Below are 22071 nucleotides of genomic sequence, written 5' to 3'. Positions count from 1 at the left end.
GATGCTTCTGGCAAGCCTTCATCCCTGGTGAATGAAAAGTTTCAGTGGCCCAATACTACATAATCTCTAAAACTCTAAGTCACATATCATTCAAATGGATCAACGAGTGGCATTCCTGTGTGTGTGTGTGTTTGTGCTTGCGTTTATACGTGTGTGTGTATGTATATGTATATCCATATACACACATGCACATGCACACACAACTATACACACAGGCACATATATGGGGGGCATCACACGAATCACAGACTAATCTCTAAATCCTCAGGAAGTTGAGCATGAATTTGAACTCCTGATTCTCCTGACTCTGGCAAGCGTTTTCACCTTCTGAGTGAGACCATTCACTGGCCCAGTACTGTATAATCTCTAAAACTATAAATCACATATCATTAAAAGTGATCGATGAGTGTCATTCATATGTGTGTGTTGCATGTGTGTGTATGTGTGTGTATGTGTATGTATATTCATATACACACATGCACATGCACACACACGTAAACACACATGCACATACATTGAGCAGCTTCATATGAATACCAGGATGATCTCTAACTAAAGTGAGACCATTCACTGTCCCTCTACTGCATAGTCTCTAAAACTCTAAGTCAGTTATCATTCAAATGGATTGATAAGTGCCATTCCTGTATGTGTGTGTTTGTATGTGTGTACGTGCGGGTGTGTGTATGTATGTATGTATATGTATATTCATATACACAAATGCACATGCACACACAAGTACACACACATGCACATACATAGGGGCCATCACATAAATCCCAGGATGATTTCTAAATCTTCATGAAGTTAATTATGAATTTGAACTCTTTATTCTCCTGACTCTGGCAAGCGTTTTTACTTAGTGAGTGAGATGTCTCACTGGCCCCATACTACATAGTACTGAAAGATCTAATTTACATATCATACAAATGGATTGATAAGTGCCATTCATGTGTGTATGTCCACACGTGCATGTCTATGTTAGTGTGTATGTATATTTATATTTATATTATACACACATACACATGAACACACACGTATATACATAAGCTGCATCACATGATACAGGCTGATCCCTAACTCTTGATGAAGTTAAGCATGAATTTCAACTCCTGATACATGCACACGCAAGTATAAACACATGCACATACATGGGGGGCATGACATGAATCCCAGGCTGATCTCTAACTCATCATGAATTTAACCATGAATTTGAACTCTGAAACATACTGACTGTGGCAAAAGTATTCAGCTCACGAGTGAAAGAACACACTGGCCCAGCACTGCATAAGCTCTAAAGCTCTGAGTCACGTATCATTCAAAAGGATATATGAGTGCCATTCGTGTATGCATGTGTGTATATGCATATTCACATAGAGAAGTGAATATGCACACAACTGTGCACACATGCACTTTCTTGGTGGGCATCACATGAATCTCATGCTGATCTCTAATTCTTCATGAAGTTAAGCATGAATTTGAACTCTGTAGCCTCCTGACACTGGCAAGAATATTCACCTCCTACCTGAGACATAGCTCTGGCCATTCCTGTGTGTGTGCATGTGTGTATATGCATATTCATATAGAAAATGAATATGCACACAACTGTACACGCATGCAAATCCTTAGTGGCCCAGTACTGCAGCATCTCTAAAACTCTAAGTCACTTATCATTCAAATAGATCAATGAGTAACATTCGTGTGTGCGTGTGTGTATACATATATTCATATACACACATGCACACACACATAAACACACATGCACTTACATAGGGGACATCACATGAATCCAGGCTGATCTCTAACTCTTCATGAAGTTAAGCATGAATTTGATCCTCATAACTCTGGCAAACATTTTCATGAAGTGAATGAGATCACTCACTGACCCAGTACTGCAGCATCTCTAAAACTCTAAGTCACTTATCATTCAGATGGATCAATGAGTAACATTCCTCTGTGTGTGTGTGTGTGTGTTTCTGTGTGTGATTGCCTGTGTATGTGTGTGTATGTTTGTGTGTGTGTGTGTTTGTGTATGTGTGTGTGATTGCCTGTGTAAGTGTGTGTATGTATATATATATTCATATACATACATGAGCACACAAGTAGACACACATGCACATACATAGGGGGCATCACATGAATCCCGGGCTGATCTCTAAGTCATCATGAAGTTAAGCATAAATTTGAACTTGTGATCCTCCTGACTCTGACTCCCACGTTTTGAGATTACTGTTGAATGCCACCATGCCTTGAGGAATGTTAATATATTATTCTCTCTAATACAACAAATGGTCAATAAAGTAGAGTTTTTGCAATGAACTAAGGACAACTGCTCAGGTTCTTTTTAAAAGAGAATTAGAATTGAGAGGCATCATTTTGTGCCACGGCAGTAATTTAAATACACCTTTCCTTCCTAAATTGTATGCCCATTAGGCATACAAATTGGCCCTAGAGACAAGCCAGTGCTACAATAAGCAGTTTCCTTCACTCTGGCTCCTGCATTTCACAGCACAGATCCAATGTTTTCCACCAGACATTCCCTCAATTTGGAAGTCTGACTCTTTGAAGGCTACTACTAATCTTTGGTATTACATGACCAGAAGTGGGATAGCTTATGTATTCATCATTTTTAGCTTATTTATTTATGTATTTATTTAAGCACTGTTAGTAGGACCTATAGCATTGACTGTCCTTTATTGGTTTAAAATGGCAGGATCAAATCTCTAATAGCAAAACCCTGAGGCAGAGAGCCACTGGAGAGTCCCTGTCTTTCCAGGCTTAGAAGGTTTGTCTCTAAAGTCGAGGTCAGGTATATTTTGCTTTCTCGTTTAAAAGAGAGCAGAGTCAAAACAACATAAGAAGAGATCTGTGTTCTTGGCACGTCTCTATTCCATGTTTCTTTCTACTGAAAGACTTTAGAAGACCAAGCAACATCCAATTGCCAGAAAGATTCACAGTTTTCACAGAAATCTAAGCACACAGGAAAACCTTTGAAATCTCTCGGGAATATGCAGATTACAGCTTACACATTCTACCCAACAACCCCAATGTTCAATATTAAAACAGACATTTAAAAAACTGTCTCCTTTCACACATTAATGAAATATGGAATGATGTTTGCAAAATCCTGCACCAGGGTTCCCAGCCCTCATAGTAAGATAGGACATGCGATGAACAACCTCAAAAGGAAACACTAAGCCGCATTACAAAACCCATCAGTGTCAAGACTTCTCAGTTTGCATTCATTTTAATTACCAACAGGAGATGAAACCAGAGTCCAATAAGCAAAGCCACGACTGTGGTATAACCACCAACTTTTCCAAAATTACACCTTCAAACTGTAGTTCACCAACTGCTCTCAAGCATATAGACCAATTACCCAAGTGAAAGGCACGGCCCACTAACATCTGCCGGCCCTGACTAAGGCCACTCGAACTGCCCTGAAGGATGGCCTTCATGGGATGCCAGCCCTAGGAACAGCAGCAAAAAGTAGTTATAGTTAGCACGCCAACTCAGAGAAGCATTCATTTGGGAGTGTAAGGCTGGAGTTCAGACAACCTCTCGGGATTTCATAAATTACTTAACACAACTGAGCTTGGAGTTCCCCGGGGTGAAAAAAATAACTGGGGTTTAAAAGAGATTGTTTTTACAACCCATTCCAAATGAGAAAACCTACTTGAGTGCTAAAATTCCTCATGTAGTAGGACCTGGGATCTAAACAGAATGATTATCACATCCCCCTGTGCACTCTACATCTGCAGAATACTTGGAACACTGCTCTGCATTCCACACTGCTGGACCTGCCTAAGTGCACAGTAGCTGTACTTGCTATTGGTACAGCAAACACTATTTGTTTCTCTAACATATTGAACCCTGTTGATTTGTTTCTGGGTGCTACCTCGAGACTACCATGAAGTCCCCAATGAAAGCTTTGGAATGTAAGCTTTTCATTTAGTTCAGGTCACAACAACGAGAACTCAAACATAAATACACAGAGGGCCCACGGGCCCGAACCTTTCCACCATCACCAGGTGTAGCAGGCACTGTGACCACAGCTCCTGTCTGTCACTCAAATCCTTGTTTCTCTGGGCATGGCAGATTATATGAACTGTCGGCAATGAAGAGTCCTCATGTCATGATTTGTGAGGACACAGTGATCAGAAACCTCAAAGATGGTTCACTGCCATGTCATCAGCCCACAGAACTACACATCTGTAATCTGAAGAGTCAACTGCTGAAATGGAGAGGTGCAGGAGCACCTACGCCATAGACAGGAGGATGGAAGAGAAATGAGGGTCAGAGCCCAGCAAGGGCAACGATGCTGAAGATAAGCTACACACAGCACAGGTCAACGGCGCAACAGCTCCTGACAGCCAGCTAGCAAATGTAACATCTTAGGTTATCCCATAATCCCTACACATCTGAAAAGGGCTCATGCAAAACCTCTTTGTACTTAAGGTAGTATGTAGCTGTCTGTCCCACTAAGTTTATTTTTCTAATCTTTCTCCAATTTCTCTCCTGCTATTCCATATATATAATATGTATGGAATACACACACACACACACACATTCTCTTTTATCTTTTCATTTCGTTTAGTGTTTAGTTTACTTATTTTCTGAGTGAAGGTTTCATGTAGCCCAGGCTACCCTTATACTCACTATGTAGCTGAGAGTCATCTTGTATCCCTAGTTTTCCTGCCTCTACTGTCAGAGCACACCACCATGTAGGGCTTCATTTTTCATGTAATGTTGTCCCCACTGAGCAAACCTTGGACATGATAGCATTAAGTGAAGTATAATTATTATGTTAAAATTTTGGACCCTAAGAGTATCTGACCCGTGGAGTATCTGAGACACTGAAGTCCAAAGAAATACACCATTGCCATTTTGTTGTACACACTTCTCAGGCCTTTTCATATCTTTAACTTTCATCACTTGGCGGCAGCATTGTGGTGCCTGAATCACTCACTACAGAGCATCAGAGAGAAGCAGCGATCCATGCCCCATCTAGTGGAGGAAGAGCCTTACCCTTGACCCTGAAAATCAAACCCAACAAACCTTCCAAGGGGTGGAACAATAGTGACATCCATGTCAATCAATACAGAAGAATCCTTGCCCTGCACGGCAGGTCAACTCACACTGCAACTTGTCCAGGTAAACATGATGACGTCATGTCAGAGACAAGAAGACACCAGCCTGGACTACTCCAAACCCACATATTTTCACAGATTACAAACCTTTGGGAGGAGCGAGGTTGACTCCGTTTTTAAGGCACCACTGTACTGGCAAAATCCCCAAAGAATCTGCATGGCACAGCATCGTGGGTTTATCAGCTTCAGGTCTTAGGTCATCAATGGCCACTTGGAAAAATTTACTATTAAAAACCTAGAAAAAAAGAAACGCAATTTTTTGAATACAGTATATGAGTGAGTTGCACTGAAAAACCTAGAAAAAAAGAAACGCAATTTTTTGAATACAGTATATGAGTGAGTTGCACTGAAAAACCTAGAAAAAAAGAAACGCAATTTTTTGAATACAGTATATGAGTGAGTTGCACTGAAAAACCTAGAAAAAAAGAAAAGGAACAAAGAAAAGAAAACAGAAATGTTAATTTCTCACGTGTTACACATACAAATCCTGACATTGTTTCAATGACACTGAACATATCCTATCAAATTGACGTTAGCACAAACCAGCGTCTCAGAACCGATCACTGAGCCCAGTGGATAAGAGAGCAGACTCAGTCGTGGTGGTCACATACATGGAGAGAGGAATAAAGGAAATACACAGAAGGGAGAAAATGAAAACCAAAAAAGAAAGACCTAAAAATATAAAACAAGGGCCTCACATGAAGAAAAGCAAACTGCCAGACAGACAACCAGTTCCTGTCCATGGAAAAATAAACTAGGGATTTAAAAGCCAAAATGGCACCTTGGCCTCTACAGCAGGGACCAAACTCCTCACAGCAGATCCTTCAAACCCTCTGGCTGCAGCCCTGGCAGACTTCTAGACCCCTGTGCATTACGGCCTTCAAAATACGACATCCTGTAGTCAGAGAGGAAATCATGTATGCAGAAAAACCTGTCTTTACTTCATGTTCCCCTCCATCACCTGTCACCACCAAAATATCAGAGATTCTTTGAGGACAGCAACCTCCTTTATTCATCAAATGATTTGCAGAGGCATAGAAAATGTTTTGTAGATGAATGGACAGCGAATGAGACAAAAATGAACGAGCAGGTCTAGGTGGTGGGACCCTGTCAGCCCAGCTATGGAGACTTAGTCTGGGCTGGGGGGGGGGGTGGGGATGGGGGTGGGGGGTGCATGTTCACAAGCTTGCCAACTGTCTGGGCTACAGAGTGAGCTAAAGACCAGCCGAGGCAAACTAGTGAGACTCTGCCTCAAAGTAAAACGAAAGAAATAACCCTAAGAAGGACTCCAAATACAGCTCACTAGTAGGGCACTTGCTTATTAGCATTGCCAGGTTTTAGAGCTCCAATATTTCAAAGAAAAAAAGAGAGAAAGAAAAACAAAGCTCTAAGCAGGTAGCAAAATCAGATGCTTCCCCCCTCCCCCTACAAGCTCCCACAGGAGCACGCAGGCACGAGCTCGTGCGCACACACACACACACACTTCCTTTACATTTATACTAAGCTCTGCTTCCTAGCTCCCTCCATTACAAAGTATGTTGTAAACTAAATCTATAAGCCAAGAGTAGGAAGTCTAACCCTCACCTCTATGTTCTGCTTCCAGTAACTATCTCTAACTGTAGTCACTGGGCAGTTGCCTTTGAAAAATCTACTTTGAGAAGCATCGACCCAAGCCGAGCATGGTGACACAAGCCTGCAATGCTAACCCTGAATATGGAGGCATGAGGATCAGAGGGTTAAGGACAGCCTGGGTCACATGAGACCCTATTTAAAAACAGGTTTGTTTGTTTTTTAAATAAGGGGGATGGATCATGGCCAGCTTGCCTAAGAAAACATTTCCTGGTGGTGGTTACATTTTAAAACACTCTCAGGACTGTACAGATGGCCCTCTGCTTAAGAGCACTGGTTGTTCTTCCAGAGGACCCAAGTTCAATTCTGAGCCCCCACATGGCGGCTGACACCTGTCTGTCACTCTATTCCCAAGGGATCTGGTGCCCTCTTCTGGCTTCGTTCAGCAAGCACTAGCCATGTATACAGTGCACAGACATAACATGCAGGTAAAAACACCCATACACATAAAACAAAAATCAAAAGAATAAAATCGCATCCTCCCGCCAGTCACAGCTCTCATGAACCCCTCTCTGGGATCTATTTATTTACTCATTCATTTTCTTTGTTGTCTGATTCCCTGGAGTATAATGTATACCTGATAACAACAGGGAATTAATTGGTCTATGCCTCAATGTCCAGAGCAACACCTATGACTCCTCAGTAGCTCTCTGGAAGCTGCGATAGATCCTACCACACATACATACGGGTCCTCTCACACAGTAAGCTGTCCTGGCGGCAGGGTATCTAAGCACCGTGGGACCCTGCCTAAAGATTTCCAGGATCTATCAAACTTCTCATTGATGTGAGAAGACTCCAGAGAAAAGTCCCGGAAGTTCCCTCCCATCTCTCAGGACTCATGTTCCCAAGGATGCAAAGCTCTGCTCTGTGTTCCCTCTCGCATGGGGCTCACGGGTCTCTCATGCCCTGGCCTTTCTTCAACGCAACCTACTTCACGTGCTCCAGGACTGCAAACATCTCACCTTTCAATGTTTGAAATACCAGAACCAGCCCTGCTCCACTGCTAAAGCCTCTCCACTTAACACTAGGGCACCTCTGTATTGAGCTGTATGCTTTAATATCATTTATTCTATCTTCTTCCGGGCTCTCAGGAAAAAACAAAACCTTAAAGGGGTGCCTGTGTGAAACTTTCACTATAAAAAGCAATTAGAGCACAGTGTGTGATATTCTCGAGCAAAATATCCTAAAACATAAATGCATTTCAAGTATTTTTAAATCTCAGACATGTATGCAATAAACTGTGATCATACCCACTCCAGGCATCCCCTCTAGTGAAGACATATCCAATATATATTTATAAATATCTTCTACATGAAGAAATATTCTGGTGAATCATACATGATGATGTGCCCTGAATTTATCTGAGGAGGTTCTTAGAAACAAGACCACACATTCCAATTTGTGCATTAAAACAACAAACGGACAATCAGAGAATGGGATACAAATGAGGCAGAATGGCATCACATACTTCCCCTCGAATACAAGTGCAAAGGAAGATAGTGTGAAGAACGGAGTTTCAGAACACCTGCAAACGATTCTGTCTCCCAGCAAGACGACGTAAGGGGAAATGACTGTGAACACGCAACCTGTCCCTGACCATCTATCCAAACTGAGGCTACCAATAAGAAATGTGTCACTCTTTAATGCTGAATATCACAATAATTTAAAGGTACAAAATGTGAGCAATGTGCTCAATGTGGGCTGAGCACAGCAGGTCTGCCTGCTTGTTTCTTTCCTAAAATTCAGGGGAATCTGGTACTGTAGTGCTCTAGACAAATCCATATACCCATTTAGAAAAAGAAGAAAGCTATACACCTTGATTACAATTAATTAACATGTTTTAAATATAGTGTCACCACTAATTTCCTGAAATTGTAACAAATCATGAAAGAATAGGAAGGAAGGAAAGAAGGAAGGAAGGAAGGAAGGAAGGAAGGAAGGAAGGAAGGAAGGAAGGAAGGAAGGAAGGGAGGGAAGGAAGGAAGGAAAAGTTTATTATAATAATATTCGACTTACTACAAAAATAGATCCACCTTCCTTTGGAAATAGAAATTAAACTACAATTGACCTTGAATCTTTAATCAAATTCTTCCTCTGAATAAAAAAGCGTCATTAACTGAAGACACATTTGAAGAAGAAAAAAATTCAGCTTGTCAGAGTCTTCTACCACTTAACAAAGGCTAATATTTAAAGTGGGAAATACACAATGTGAATTTGACCACTGGTAGAACCACCGGGATTTCTCTTATGAAGAAGAGATAATCTCAATAATCATATACTATCAAAGGACTACCAGGTCAGAATAAAAACACCTTTACACTGTGAAGAAATTTCGTTTTTACTGACAATCTTGGCAGCAGGTGACTTCCTTTAACCAATGAAAGCAGATGAAAAAGAAGAAGAAGCAAGAGCGCTGGTTTACGAGGAAATAAGAATCTGCCTTCTAGAATTTTCTAAATATAAACAGACAGTCATGAAGCAGGAGCACTTATCACTCTTGTTTGCGGCATGTTGCCTGTATGTGCACTGTGCGTGCGTCCCATGTGCATAAGTACTGGCCAGAGGAGGATAGCACATGTCTTGATTAATATTATTTCCTAGAACAGATTTCTCACTAGATCTGGAGCTCAGTGCTTGGAGCTCCAGCTCCAAGCTGGAGCTGGTTGGTTGGTTGGTTGGTTGGTTGGTTGGTTGGTTGGTTGGTTGGTTGGTTGGTGGATTTGTCTAGGCAAGCCCTAGTAATCCTCCCAGTTTTGTCCTCTTGGTGTTTGGATTCCCGGCATGCGCCATTCAACTTTTAACCGCAAGAGCTGGGGATTTGAACTCATACTTGCACTGCCATCTCTCTTATTCACTGAGCCATCTCTGTGGTCCCGTACGTTATGCTTGTAAAATGCAACTCACCAATAAACAACTACTAAGAGAAGAAAAGTCAGTCACTCTGTCCATGCTAGAAAGGAGGAATCTCCTCTGCCCCCTTTCACAGAAAGAAGTTAACACAGAACTGAGAAGAAGGGACAATCGTCTCCCTTTGGTTTGTCTATGGGGTGTGTCTGTGAGTGCTCCTTGTAGGCACATACTGCATCTACCTACCTTTGAAGACTTACTCCATTCACTGTAGAGCAAAGAGCAAGGAGCAAAACAGAAAACCTACCTTGGTCACTGATGCAGGGTAGATATGAAAAGGATCGCTTATATGCAATGTCTCCAGCCGCATCCCAACTGTAAAGAAATGGCTTTGCAAGTCTGCATGGTCCTGTGGGGATAACAGTGAGCATATTAGAGATAGCGCCATGAATTAACTTGCCAACGGTCTGGAATCTGTTCTTAAGCATTGTCTTGAGTGACTGAAATCTGATGGAAATAATTAATTCTCTCCATTTCAAATTTCTAATTATTGCAAGACAGTGTGGATTTAATTATTTTCTGCAGGCTAAATTACTTTTTCAAGGGAGAGGCAGCATGCCTTCATTGGCCATGCTTAAATTTACAGGAAGCAAAGCAACTCTGTGTGCCAATACATTGCTTTGATCTTGTCAAGTGCTCACTGCTGAAGCCCCACACAATAAAGGTGGCCATCAGTCATCTGAAACCCAGCAGAATTACCTTCAGGAAAAAGCAGGGCCTTTTGCCACCAAATTACTTGACACGGCATCCATCCGTGGGATTCACCTATTCTCCTTCCAAACAGGCTAAGAGCTGGGTGGGTGACTGGTTGAGTCCATAACTCTAGTGCAGGTGAGAAGCTGCCCTGGGGACATCGGAGCCTGACTCCTGCTCAGTAAACATGAGCTTTGTGTCTCCTACTCAACTGGTGTCTGCCTGCACTGACCCCTCCCTGAAACCTGATCACGGAGCCCTGGGGCTCCACTGCTTCGTCCAGAAAACAAATTTCATTATCTTCTTCAGCCACACAGCTAGAGACGAGGTTGACCGGACTCAGAATATCAGAATTCATCTTGCTGAATTGGAGGTCATCTTGTACTTCACACTGGGTGTTTGTAGTCAAGGATAAATAAATGAATTTACAGTCCATCCCTGAAGTAATAACAGGTTCAAATAAAGCTAGCCATTCCCAAGTCTATCAAATGAATATGCAGTAAAACAACAACAACAGAAACCCCGGAGATCTCTTGCTCTCCTAAATATGAAAATCTCAAGTGGATTTTAAATGAATTCCATGATACTACAGCCAACTCTCTGCCAACTCAACTAGAGGGAGTCGTGATGGGTTGTGCCTGTACTTCAGCTCTCACCCCAAAAGCCAATCAATTAGTCTCTGTCCGACAGGAGACCAGAAAAGAGAAACTCCTTTCGAAATTCTCCATCAGAGGCCCTGGGAAGATGGTTCCATTGGTAAAGTGCCTAATTCAAGAGCATGAAGACTTGAATTCAGATCTCCAGCTCCCATGTAAAAAGCCAGCTGTTGTACAGATGTCTATAATTGTAAAGATGGGTAAGTGGACACAAATGAATCCCAGGGCTATCTGCCCAGCCAGTTTACCTGAAACAGCTCCAAGCTCAGTGAGAGGCTCTGTCTCAAAAATAAGGTTATGTAATGTTATAGAGGAAGATACCAAATGTAGACAAGCAAGGGTGCCCCACACACACCGGTTTCCCCCTCCTCACTTAAGGTGTGGTGACTTATACATATAATTCCATCACTTAGGAGGCTGAGACAAAAAGACTGTAAATTTAAGGTGAGCCTGAGCTACATAATGAGTTCTAGCTCTAACCTATGCTACAGAGTTAGACCCTATCTCATAAAAACAAGAAAAATAAATTTAAAAAAAATAACTCTGTAACGGGTCACCATTTTGTCGGAGGCTGGGGGGGGTGGAAATGTAAGTGTCCATATGATCACAAGCTCACTTTAAGTTGTGTGTGTGCACACACACACACACACACACTTGTGCAAATGTCTATGGAAGACAGGAGGGACGTCAGAACCCCTGGAGCTGGAGTTATGGACGATAGTGAAATGCTTGATATGGGGGTTCTTGGAAATGGGCTCTGGTCCTTTGCAAGAGCAGCAAGTACTCTTAACTGCAGAGCCATCTCTCCATCCTCATTGTAATCTATGGAGATCTTTGTATCCACAGTTGCATAACTCACTCGGGGTCTGAGTGAAGAGATTGGTGCTATGTTTAGGGAGGAGTAATCAGAGGAAGTGTAGTCATGTGTTGGGGGACATTCAAAGGACCTCACTCCATTCTAAACTTTTATAAATTCCTTCAGAGCTAAGCAATCAACACTTTATAAAAATTACATGCAGAAGGAAATACCCTTACATGCAGGTGGTGACTTCGGTTATTTTAAGACGACCTTTACAAATTCCTTAAGAACTGACAATCAAACACTTTATAAAATTATAAGCCTAAAGAGAAAAGGCAAGGAGAAATTCTTCAATACAGGTGTGGCTGCAAACATAGCACTTCCTTTGAAAGACACTTTAGAAAAACAAAAGGAGTTCAAAGCACCAGTCCAGGAATTTAATGTGAATTAGCACACACTAACTAAACCAGGGCTACAAACTGCAAGTTACGAGGCACAAGAGCTCAACACGGAGTTACTAATTGACACCTGAATTAAAAGATTAAAATCAAGGCCTCCATGCAGACACCAACACCCCCGGTTCTTATAGGTGAGATCTGAGTCCTACATGTGGATTTTGCAGGTGTTTTCCTCTTTTAAACAAAACTCTTTATCATTTTATTCTGAAGTGACAACCAAACATCCCTGGGTGTCCTCAACAAGTGTATGCATTTATTATCATGCTGTGTTGCCAATACAGCCCTGGGGCGCTCTACACACACTGGTGATGATGAATGATCCAGGAGAATGGGCTGATGTCTCCAGACCCCTGTGCTTGCTTCTATGCCCCTCTACTAAGTGTGCAAAGCTGCTAAGCTAAACCATCTTGCTTACTAATCAGAGCAAATGGGCACTTTTTAGCTGCCTTGAATCTCTAGAGCCGTCTGCGGAATTTTTCCTCCTCCCCTCGCCCCCAGTCAGAGTTTCTCTGTGTAGCCCTGGCTGTCCTGTAACTCAGGCTGGCCTCAAACTCAGAAATCTGCCTGTCTCTGCCTCCCAAGTGCTGGGATTAAAGGCGTGTGGTTCCAGTCACTTTGTAAAAAGACGCTGTCGGCAATCTAGACTTCTGGCTTACCTCAGGCTTAAACCCTCAAGCCCAGTATCTATACCAGCTCTGCTTTGTATACGTTTAACACCAATCTCTGCTCTGCCAGTCGAGCCAGCTTTCCAAAGAGAGCTGTTCTATAACTGTAAAGACTTTCTGTCCCAGATCTTTAATTTGATGTTGATCCCTGACTAGAAGATGTCTTTAGCTAAGTTCACATCCACCCTACTACAACCAATGCTCCCGATATTACATTGAAAGTTCTGTGGCTCCAGGGAACTCAGCATGTAGATTAGTCCCTTATCTGGTTCTTTATCGTGTGCAGTTCTCTAGTGAGAACCAATCAATGGCTGCCTGTCCTCAGAAATAAAATATGTAGTGAGGTATTTCTTCTCAAGAAATCTAAACTTGTGCTTACATCATCTCTCAAGTCTACATTCTAAAGGTCGGGAGGGGGGTTGGAGGGGTAATGTGTTCTGTACTTCTCTGTCTCTCTCGTCTCTCTGTCTCTCTGTATGTTCATTCCAGAAGTCAACATTTGCTCTGTTCCCTCAACCACTCTCCAACTTTATTATTTGAGAGAGGGTCTCCTACTGAATCTGAGGTTAATCAATTCAATTAAATGGCTGACAGACCAACAAGCTTTAGGGACCAATCTGTCCTGTGTTCCTACTCTTACCCTGCCCTGCCCCAGCACTGGAGTTAGAGGAAAGTCTTTAGGATAATTGAGGAATTTGACAACAGTGAGTGCTCAGGTTAGTCAGCAAGGGTTTACATAGGTACCAGGATATCCAGAAACACTTATGTGCTTACCCAAAAGTATGGCAGAGGGTGGCTGGAACAATGGCTCAGGGGTGACAAGCACTTGTTACCCAGTTACAAGGAGTAGAGTGAATTTTATCACCCACATAACAATCCCACATATGCCGCAACCTCAACTTAAAGGCAGGGAGGTGGGACAGAATGGAGGAGCCATGGGCCTTACTGGCCTCCAGTTTGCCTTAAAAAGTGCAACAGCCAAACTCAAAGTGGGAGAGACATTGCCTCCAAGTGACAAGATGAGTGCAGAGAAAGATAGTCACATGCAGTGCACACAGCCACAAAAACACATCACACACACACACACACATAAATACTGCACTGCATGAAATACATATTTTTAGTTCCAACATGCTAGTTTTTTGTCTATTGGGAAATTAAACATTGCATAGGTTTCTCTTCAAAACCCCAATAATTTGCATAATTTTTAAGAATAGGCGTCAGTAAAAATAAAGGAAGGTTTTAATTAGTACGACAAAGTAGTCCAAATTGTTATATAATGAACTCTGGGAACTTCACACACATCAGCATATGTTACCCTTTCTTTAAACAGCTGCTTGTCTCATAGTGGTTCTTTTTTTATTTGAAGAATGGATTAATGTTCATGTTCTTGTTAGAAAACGACTCACATAATATTAATTTCATCAAGAAATGACATCAGAATGCCAGCATTTATTAAATCAATAGTATTATTATGTTTCAACTCCATCATACTGATTTGAATTTAGCCAGTGAAATATTTATAACAAAAATTTAATGAAAAAATCTATACGCTTAACAGGGATAAGCTTTTCCATTTTATACTCACAGCTGTAAAAAGCAATTTTTATCTCCAAGTGGTACATTCAATCAAGTTAAAAAATGATAAGGAGAAACAAAATGCTAGGTATGCCACCCTGAACCACACAACTCATAAAAGGTGATTATGTCAGGGCTATTCCACGGTGAGGTCTAAAATGTCTAAGCCACAAGCATTAGAAATATCTTCCACTGATTAACACCTGGCACCATGAAAACATTGGCAAGTTATCTCCTCTTTTGTAAAACACCAAAAGGAAAAAAACCAAGGGAATGAGGTGGTAGCTCAGTGTATAAACAGCTTCCAGTGCAATATTGGAGACCTGAGTGCAAATCTCCTGACACCCTTGTAAAAATCCAGGCATACAGCACGCATCTGTAATCCCAGTGGTTAGTCTGCAACAAGTGGATCCCAGGAGCTCCCTGGAAAATGACTTCTGGGTTCAGTGAGCAGCCCTCTCTCACAAAATAAGGTGAGCAGTGAAGACTAACATTCAATGCCACTGCTGGCCTTCACAATGACATGCACAGGCGAATATAATAAAATACACATGTGTATGCACTTCTGCATATGCACATAAGCACACACACACAAATATTCCTGGTATCCCATATATATATGCATAATTGAACATTGGTTTCTGCTATTTTCTTTCTCCTAATTCTTTAGCTCACTTCCAAGAACGCACCCAAGGTAACACCTGGGCAGAAGGTGCTGCAAGGGGACGAGGATTGGGAAAGGCTGCCCCATCAGCCTCACACCCACCCTAGCCACCTTGGAAGACACAATTAACCAGACGCACCCCTTTAGCTGTTGCCACTGTTGCCATGGAAACAGGAGACAAATTCCGAACTATCTTCCAATAGCAGCAGCACTTCTCAAGGAGGGAGGAGTCAGCAAGGAGCAATGCCCCACTCAGGTGACTGTCTATACACCCCTTTCCTGACTATAAGTCACAACTCCCCAAGGATCCAGCCTCTAGTGAAAGAAAGATGAAATTTCAAGACCTGTAAGTCATATAAAGTACTCAGAAATTGCTGGTTGTTTGTGAGCCTAGAAGCTGCCTGGGGCTGAGAAAAAAAGAAAAACAAACCCGGGTATGCCCCGTAGTTAAAACATTCCTGGAAACAGCTTGACCATAAGATAAAGAGGAATGTGAGGACATAACAGGGCTATCTGAAATGAGTCAACAACTCACAGAACTCTGACACCCTGCACGTACATGTAATTTTTCTGCTGATGTTTGAATAAGCCAATAGTGTATCACTATGCTGAATTCCACACCCCTAAGCCCTTACCCCATAAAAACCCCTAGCTTTCGAGCCTCATGGCCAACATCCGTTATCTCCTATGTGGGATGCATGTCGTCCAGAGCTCCATCATTAAACTGCCTCATGTGATTACAAGATGGATTCTCGTGTTTCTTTGGGTGCTCTCTCACTCCTGAGACTAGAGTGGGGGTCCCCGAAAGGGGGTCTTACACTAGCAGACATTTGTCATGGTGAAGAGACTGTAAACTGTAAGGTACCAGTCGTCTGTCAGTCATTTCCAAGGCCCTCCCACCGGTCACACTTGCTCCTTGTCACAAAAAAAAATCCATTCCTTAGGTGACATATCTCAAACTAGATGCTATTGACTTTGGGGACCAGTTTATCCCTTCTAGACAACTGTCCCGTGGACTGTAGGATATTTTGCCAAATCTTTGGCCCAGTAGATGCCAAAGGCCCAGGATACCTCACTGTGACAATCAAACATCTCCAGATTGCCCTTCAGTGTGGAAGAGAAGAGCAAAGTCAGATGTTTAACAAGACACCTGAAGGGTAGCTGGTCCCTTGTCTCTTTTCACAAACCTTCTCAGAATCTCTCTTGCTTCTCTAATGCTTCTGCCTTCCCCACCAACAGTAACTCACCAGAGTCCTACTGTACCAAGAGACTCACAGACCATTTCTTGTACCACTGACCAACTTGATGCTCCCTCAAGATAGGGAAATCTTGTCTCTGTGCCTGTCTACACTGTAAGTTCACAGCTCTTATCACCTGCCCTCCTACTGGCATCTTTCTGAAGATCTAGTGTGCAATGTTAAAAGATGCTGGTGGGCATAAGGGGATACTCACAAACACACCATTACTCTGAGCAGGACTCGGGTTCAAGAAACAGCAATCAGAAAAGATGCACCTAGCCCTCGAGAGATTTGAGACCCCAGGGGATGGGGAGAGGGTGGGGTATAGGGATATCCTCTTGGAGATGGGACTGTAGGTATGGGATGAGGAACTCAGAGGGCAGACTCGAGAGATCTGCCTGTCTCCAATGCACAGACACACACACACAAACACACACACACACATGGTCTCAGAATCATTCTGCTACACCTGGTTTTCTAAGTGGGTTCTGTGGATGTAAACTCGTGCCTGTACAACATGCACGTTACAGTAGGCTGTAGCCCCTCTAACTTCCACTTCTTGGAGGAGGAAAGGAGAGGCATGAAGACAACTTAATAGCTTTGCAGGTTGAGACTGGCAGAAAATGTTCATGTCACAGAGCCTTTCAATCCAGGATAGGGGAGAAACCCCAAGAGGAGAAAGCCAGTTACCAACACCAACCAGTGACCAGCACTGAGCAAATCACAAAAGGGCAGCCAGCCTGATGACAGATGCGCGCTTCAGTCAAATACACCTGTTCGTTAAAGAGACCACTCAGTCAAACATCAGGAGGAGGAGATAGAACTGGGTATTATAGATATGTATTGCTCGGTGACATGGCCAAAATTCTACTTCCACACAGAGGACTTAAGTTCCAGGGGAATATAAGAGTCCCACCTGAGGCAAAACATAGGTGTATCCATTTTCTCACAGCTGAGTGTAAGAACATGAAATATACAAAGTAGATGCCATAAGCTTTGCTGCACAGAAACACAGTGTCCCCCTTCCCTGCCCCCTCTTTGACTATAAAGCTACAAAACAAAAGAAATAACACAACACTGGCCTAAGTCTGCAATCTCAGCACTCAGTAGCATGAGGCCAAGGGGCACAAGTTCTAGGACAGCCCCAGGGTAATGGTGAGACCCAGTCTCCAACAGGCAAATAAACAAGGTTTAAAGAAATTATAGAGTACAGAATCTTTGGCATGTCGTGAACAGATTCTGCCACGCATGTATGTGCTGGTGTGGGTATGCACATCCACACATGTGCATATGCATGCAGGTCTGATGGAAATCTCTGGAATAGTTCTTATAGTTCTTTAGGCAGTTTTCTGCCTTCCTTTTTAATCAGGTTTTTTTTTTTGTTGTTTTTGTTTTTGCTTTTGTTTTTTGGATAGACCTGGAGCTTTGTTGCCTGACCAGTGAGCCCCAGGGGCCCACAAGCCCCCCCCCCCAAGACTGGGAATCACAAGCCTGTGCCAGCTTTCCGCAGCTCTTTCAAATGGCAGGGGGAAGTCTTTACCAAGGGAGCCCTCTCGAGCCCAGCAGCAGGAACAAACTCTCAGTAAAGGTAAGGTGTGCATGGAATCTTTCTATAGGAAAACAAATGGCCCTAACCGGTCCTCATCCAGAAACCCCTTCGCTCTGTTTATGAAACGGAACAAATTCAGAAGGCTAACGGCGCCATGTGCCAGCATACCAAACTAGATTAGCTGCTATTGCAACTCTTTAGTTACAGACTGCAAAGGTAAAATTGCATTTAACTCCCACAGTTACCGAGGTACACTGTTGAATCTGCTCAACAGCGATATGTGTCAAAGACGAAAGGAAGTGAGCCGTGCAAGGACACCAACAGGCTAGAAATCTTACATCACACTGTCTCGTGATGGACCACCAGCAGGACAATGCCCCTCAATGATCCTAATCATGGTCCTGAAACGGTTCTACTGCCAGCAAACACTTTAGGCAGTGTGATGTCATAGGGTGGAGACCCCATGTAAACAACTGGATTGTGGTTCTGGTCATAAAGAAATATGGGGCATATCATAATACAGAGCATAGAATACCTGCCAATGGAATAAAAGACTGTGTTGTGGGTTTATATGCTTGCTCTCCCATATTTCATTGCTATTTTCGAGCACAGCCTTCTATTGATTGAAAACGGGGTACTGTAAAACTTGTGTTACATGAGAAGCAACCCATGCACTCCTGTTTACCACACATTCTGCACAAAAAGGCTGTGTCACGCGACCTCCACCATCTGGCTTAGTAGAAGAACATTCTGGGCTGCTCTCACAATGTCAAGACCACTGGAAAATGCCTTTCTCAAAAGACAGCTCCATTGTTAAATCGATGCGCTCAGACCCATCATACATTGTTTTCAGACAGGTTTTCCACACGTCCTAGGCTGGCTTTGACCCTGCTGTGCTAACCAAGTCTGGTCTAGAGCCTCCATGCTCCACTCAAATTAGCTGAGATTACGGGCACGTCACATCACACACATAGAGTGGTGATGGGAATCGAACTCAGGGCTTTGTGCATGTTAGGCAAGCATTCTACCAATTGAGCCATGTCCCAAACTCCCAGCTTTGATGTACTAGGAGCCCTGATAAATTCAAAACCCATTATCCTAACCTCTGTGAGAGCCACAGATTCTGATGAGGAATTGGCCAGATTCAAGAATGAAGGCAATGAAGGTCAAACTTCCCAAACAGATAGGAGGCAGGAGGATGAGGGAGGTGGCTGAATGGGGAAAGCGCTGGTGTGGGAAACATGAGGACCTGAGTTCTAACCCTCAAAGGCTACCAAAAACAAAATAAAAAACAAAAAACAAAAAAAACTTGACAAAGCCTCAATGTCATTGAAATCCATGCCCTGGCAAGGCAGGGACATATGGAGACCTGGGGCTCCCTAGCCACCTCGGCTAGCTGAATTGGTGAGGTCCAGGTTCAATACAAGACCATGCCTCTAAAACTAATGGGAAGAGCAACTAAGAAACAAAGCATTGACCTCTGACTGACACACACGCACACACACACACACGCACACACGCACACACACACGCACTCACACACACACACACACACAAGCACACACGCACTCACACACACACGCACACACACGCACTCACACACGAAGCTGCTTATTTAGGGCTTACTGTTAATTAGGTTTGTTATTGTTGTGTGGGCGCGTGCAAATTAATATGCAGAGGGAGTACAGGAGAGGTTTTAAAACTTAAAAATGACACACTAGACTAGACGTGAGTCACTGAAGGCAGGACTGAGCTCTCTCAGCGGGAGTTAAGCCCTTGACATTTCAGCAGCATGATTGGTAAGATTTCCTAGAATGTGGTTTCTGTTTCTATGGAGCAGAGATGCTTTCTTCATTTCAATTCAACTCTAGCATCCTTCTCCTGCCTCTCCCACCAGAGGGCTGGGACTGCAGGCACTTGCTACCACATCATTTATATGCAGTGCTGGAGATGAAATCCAGGGTTCCACACATGTTAGACAAACATTGCCTAACTGAGCTGCATCGACAGTCCCAGCCCCTCTATCATTTGTCAGGAATAAGTTACAACCAGAATAGGGACCGTTGTGCTAAATCTTTTTTAAACAATGAAATTCCTTCAAGCAAGTGGTCAGGGAGAAATCCTTAGTTATTTTCCAATACAATACAGTTTCTAATATCCCTCAAAGTGCTTCTGTATTTTGCCTCAGATCCAGATGAGGAAGAGCAGAAAGCCTAATGGTGAGCCTCTTTGGTGTGTTGCTTCTGCTCATGTTCCAGGCAGAGAGCAAACAGAGCTCGTGCAAGTGACTGACTGCATGAGGAGACACAGAGCACGTGAACACATCACCCAAAGAGCAGGGCTGGCTGCATGAAATGAGATCCACGGCATCGACATGCCTATTTTATCCAAAGTGTAAAAATAATAAAAAGAATAGCCTGGAAAGACTGTCCGTCTGTCTCATAACGGCAGAACACTTTGGCAATTTTCTGTAATGACATGCAGCCCAGATGAGTCACTGCTCAATGACAGAAACAAAAGTAGAGTCCTGCTCCCTGACAAACACTGATGACAATGGGGGAGCAGAGATGTGGATAGATTTGTATCATCATTATCATATGTCTGTAACAATTGGCCAGGGCTGGAGAGATGGCTCAGTTGGTAAAAGTTTTGCTGTGCAAGGAAGAGGACTTGAGATCCCCAGCAGCCATGTGTAAAGTCAGACCTGGCAGCATATGCCTGCAATCCCAGCATGTAGGAGGCAGACATAGAAAGATGGCTTCAGCTTGTTGGTCGACCAGTCTGGCCAAATTAGTGAGTTTGAGGTTTAGTGATAAATACTGTCTCAAAAAATAAGGGGTCAAGAAGCCGAGGAAGGTAGCCAGTGTTGACTTTTGTCCTCAAAACATACTAGAACACATATGCACACATGTACCCATGTGCACATGTATACATACATATATCACACACACTACAAAAAAAGGAAGTATGGGAGCGGGGCTGTCAGTCTTACAGAGATGTGCAAATGAATACTGCAGGGACTCTTAAAAATATATTTGAGAGAGAGAAATATGAAGGAAGAGCAAAGACACTCTGACCCTCATCACACATGTCCCTGCCATTCCTCTGATCATAATCACCTCTGTGTGTGTTCAGTAGAGGGACACAGTAGAGCTTATTTTTATACAATCACTGTGTGTGACAAGAGGTGGGATTGGGTAGAAGCGTTCCTCCCCAGCAGGTTCCCATCTACTAGAACCCAGGAACAGGACACTCAGGTGCAAACAGAATCTTCACACGTGTAATTAAGCTGCACTCATTCGGAGTTAGCATTAGTGATAATCAAATGGCCAGTGTCAGTATCAGTACAGGGAAATGTGGACAGACAGACACAAAGAGACTATTAAGGTCATGTGAACACGGGAATGTAGAGGCAAACGCAGACTATCATCACTACAAACCGAGGGACTTCAGGCTTAACAGGTGGCTCCAAGAGATGGACAGATGGCTGGGCACATTTCTCTTCAGGTGGATTCCAAACCCACGAACAACCTAATTTAAATTATGTTACCTAATTAAACTTGATTTAAATTAATTTAAACCTACAGAAGTGTAAGAGACTATGTTGTCAAGACTTACGCTGTCTAGAACTCACTGAGTCCATGGCAATTTGTTACAGTAGCCTCAGGAAACAAACTTCCCAAGACGTACAAATTACAAAGTAAATACAGACTTCATCCAAATAAGATTAGCTTGTCCTTTTCTCTTCTGTGAAGTGTAATCAATTTATGAAAGTATCTCACACATGTTAAGAATTCAAATACTCATTGCAACCAGTTTTTATTGTGAAGTGCCTACCACCCCCATCCATACCCCCGCCTTGTGCTAACTCCTGTGAAGTGCCTACCACCCCCATCCATACCCCCGCCTTGTGCTAACCCCTGTGAAGTGCCTACCACCCCCATCCATACCCCTGCCTTGTGCTAACCCCTGTGAAGTGCCTACCACCCCCATCCATACTCCTGCCTTGTGCTAACCCCTGTGAAGTGCCTACCACCCCCATCCATNGTGCTAACCCCTGTGAAGTGCCTACCACCCCCATCCATACT

General features: G+C 43.0%; 1 protein-coding gene across 8 annotated transcripts in view; it reads right to left on the bottom strand.

Moving 5' to 3' along the window:
- The window catches only part of Sfmbt2 (Scm like with four mbt domains 2), a 211532-nt gene that overhangs the window by 113266 nt on the left and 76195 nt on the right, over positions 1-22071 (bottom strand). For all 8 annotated transcript variants that reach the window (XM_029469511.1, XM_029469521.1, XM_029469517.1 and 5 more), the window contains 2 exons: positions 9931-10032; positions 5235-5382 (listed from right to left, as the gene is read on the bottom strand). In XM_029469511.1, coding sequence (XP_029325371.1) covers positions 5235-5382; positions 9931-10032 — 250 coding nt within the window. The remainder of the gene's footprint in view (positions 1-5234; positions 5383-9930; positions 10033-22071) is intronic.

This window comes from Mus caroli, chromosome 2 (assembly GCF_900094665.2).
Source record: "Mus caroli chromosome 2, CAROLI_EIJ_v1.1, whole genome shotgun sequence".
In the NCBI taxonomy this organism is placed as follows: Eukaryota; Metazoa; Chordata; class Mammalia; order Rodentia; family Muridae; genus Mus; species Mus caroli.
This window is presented reverse-complemented; position numbering and strand designations above follow the sequence as displayed.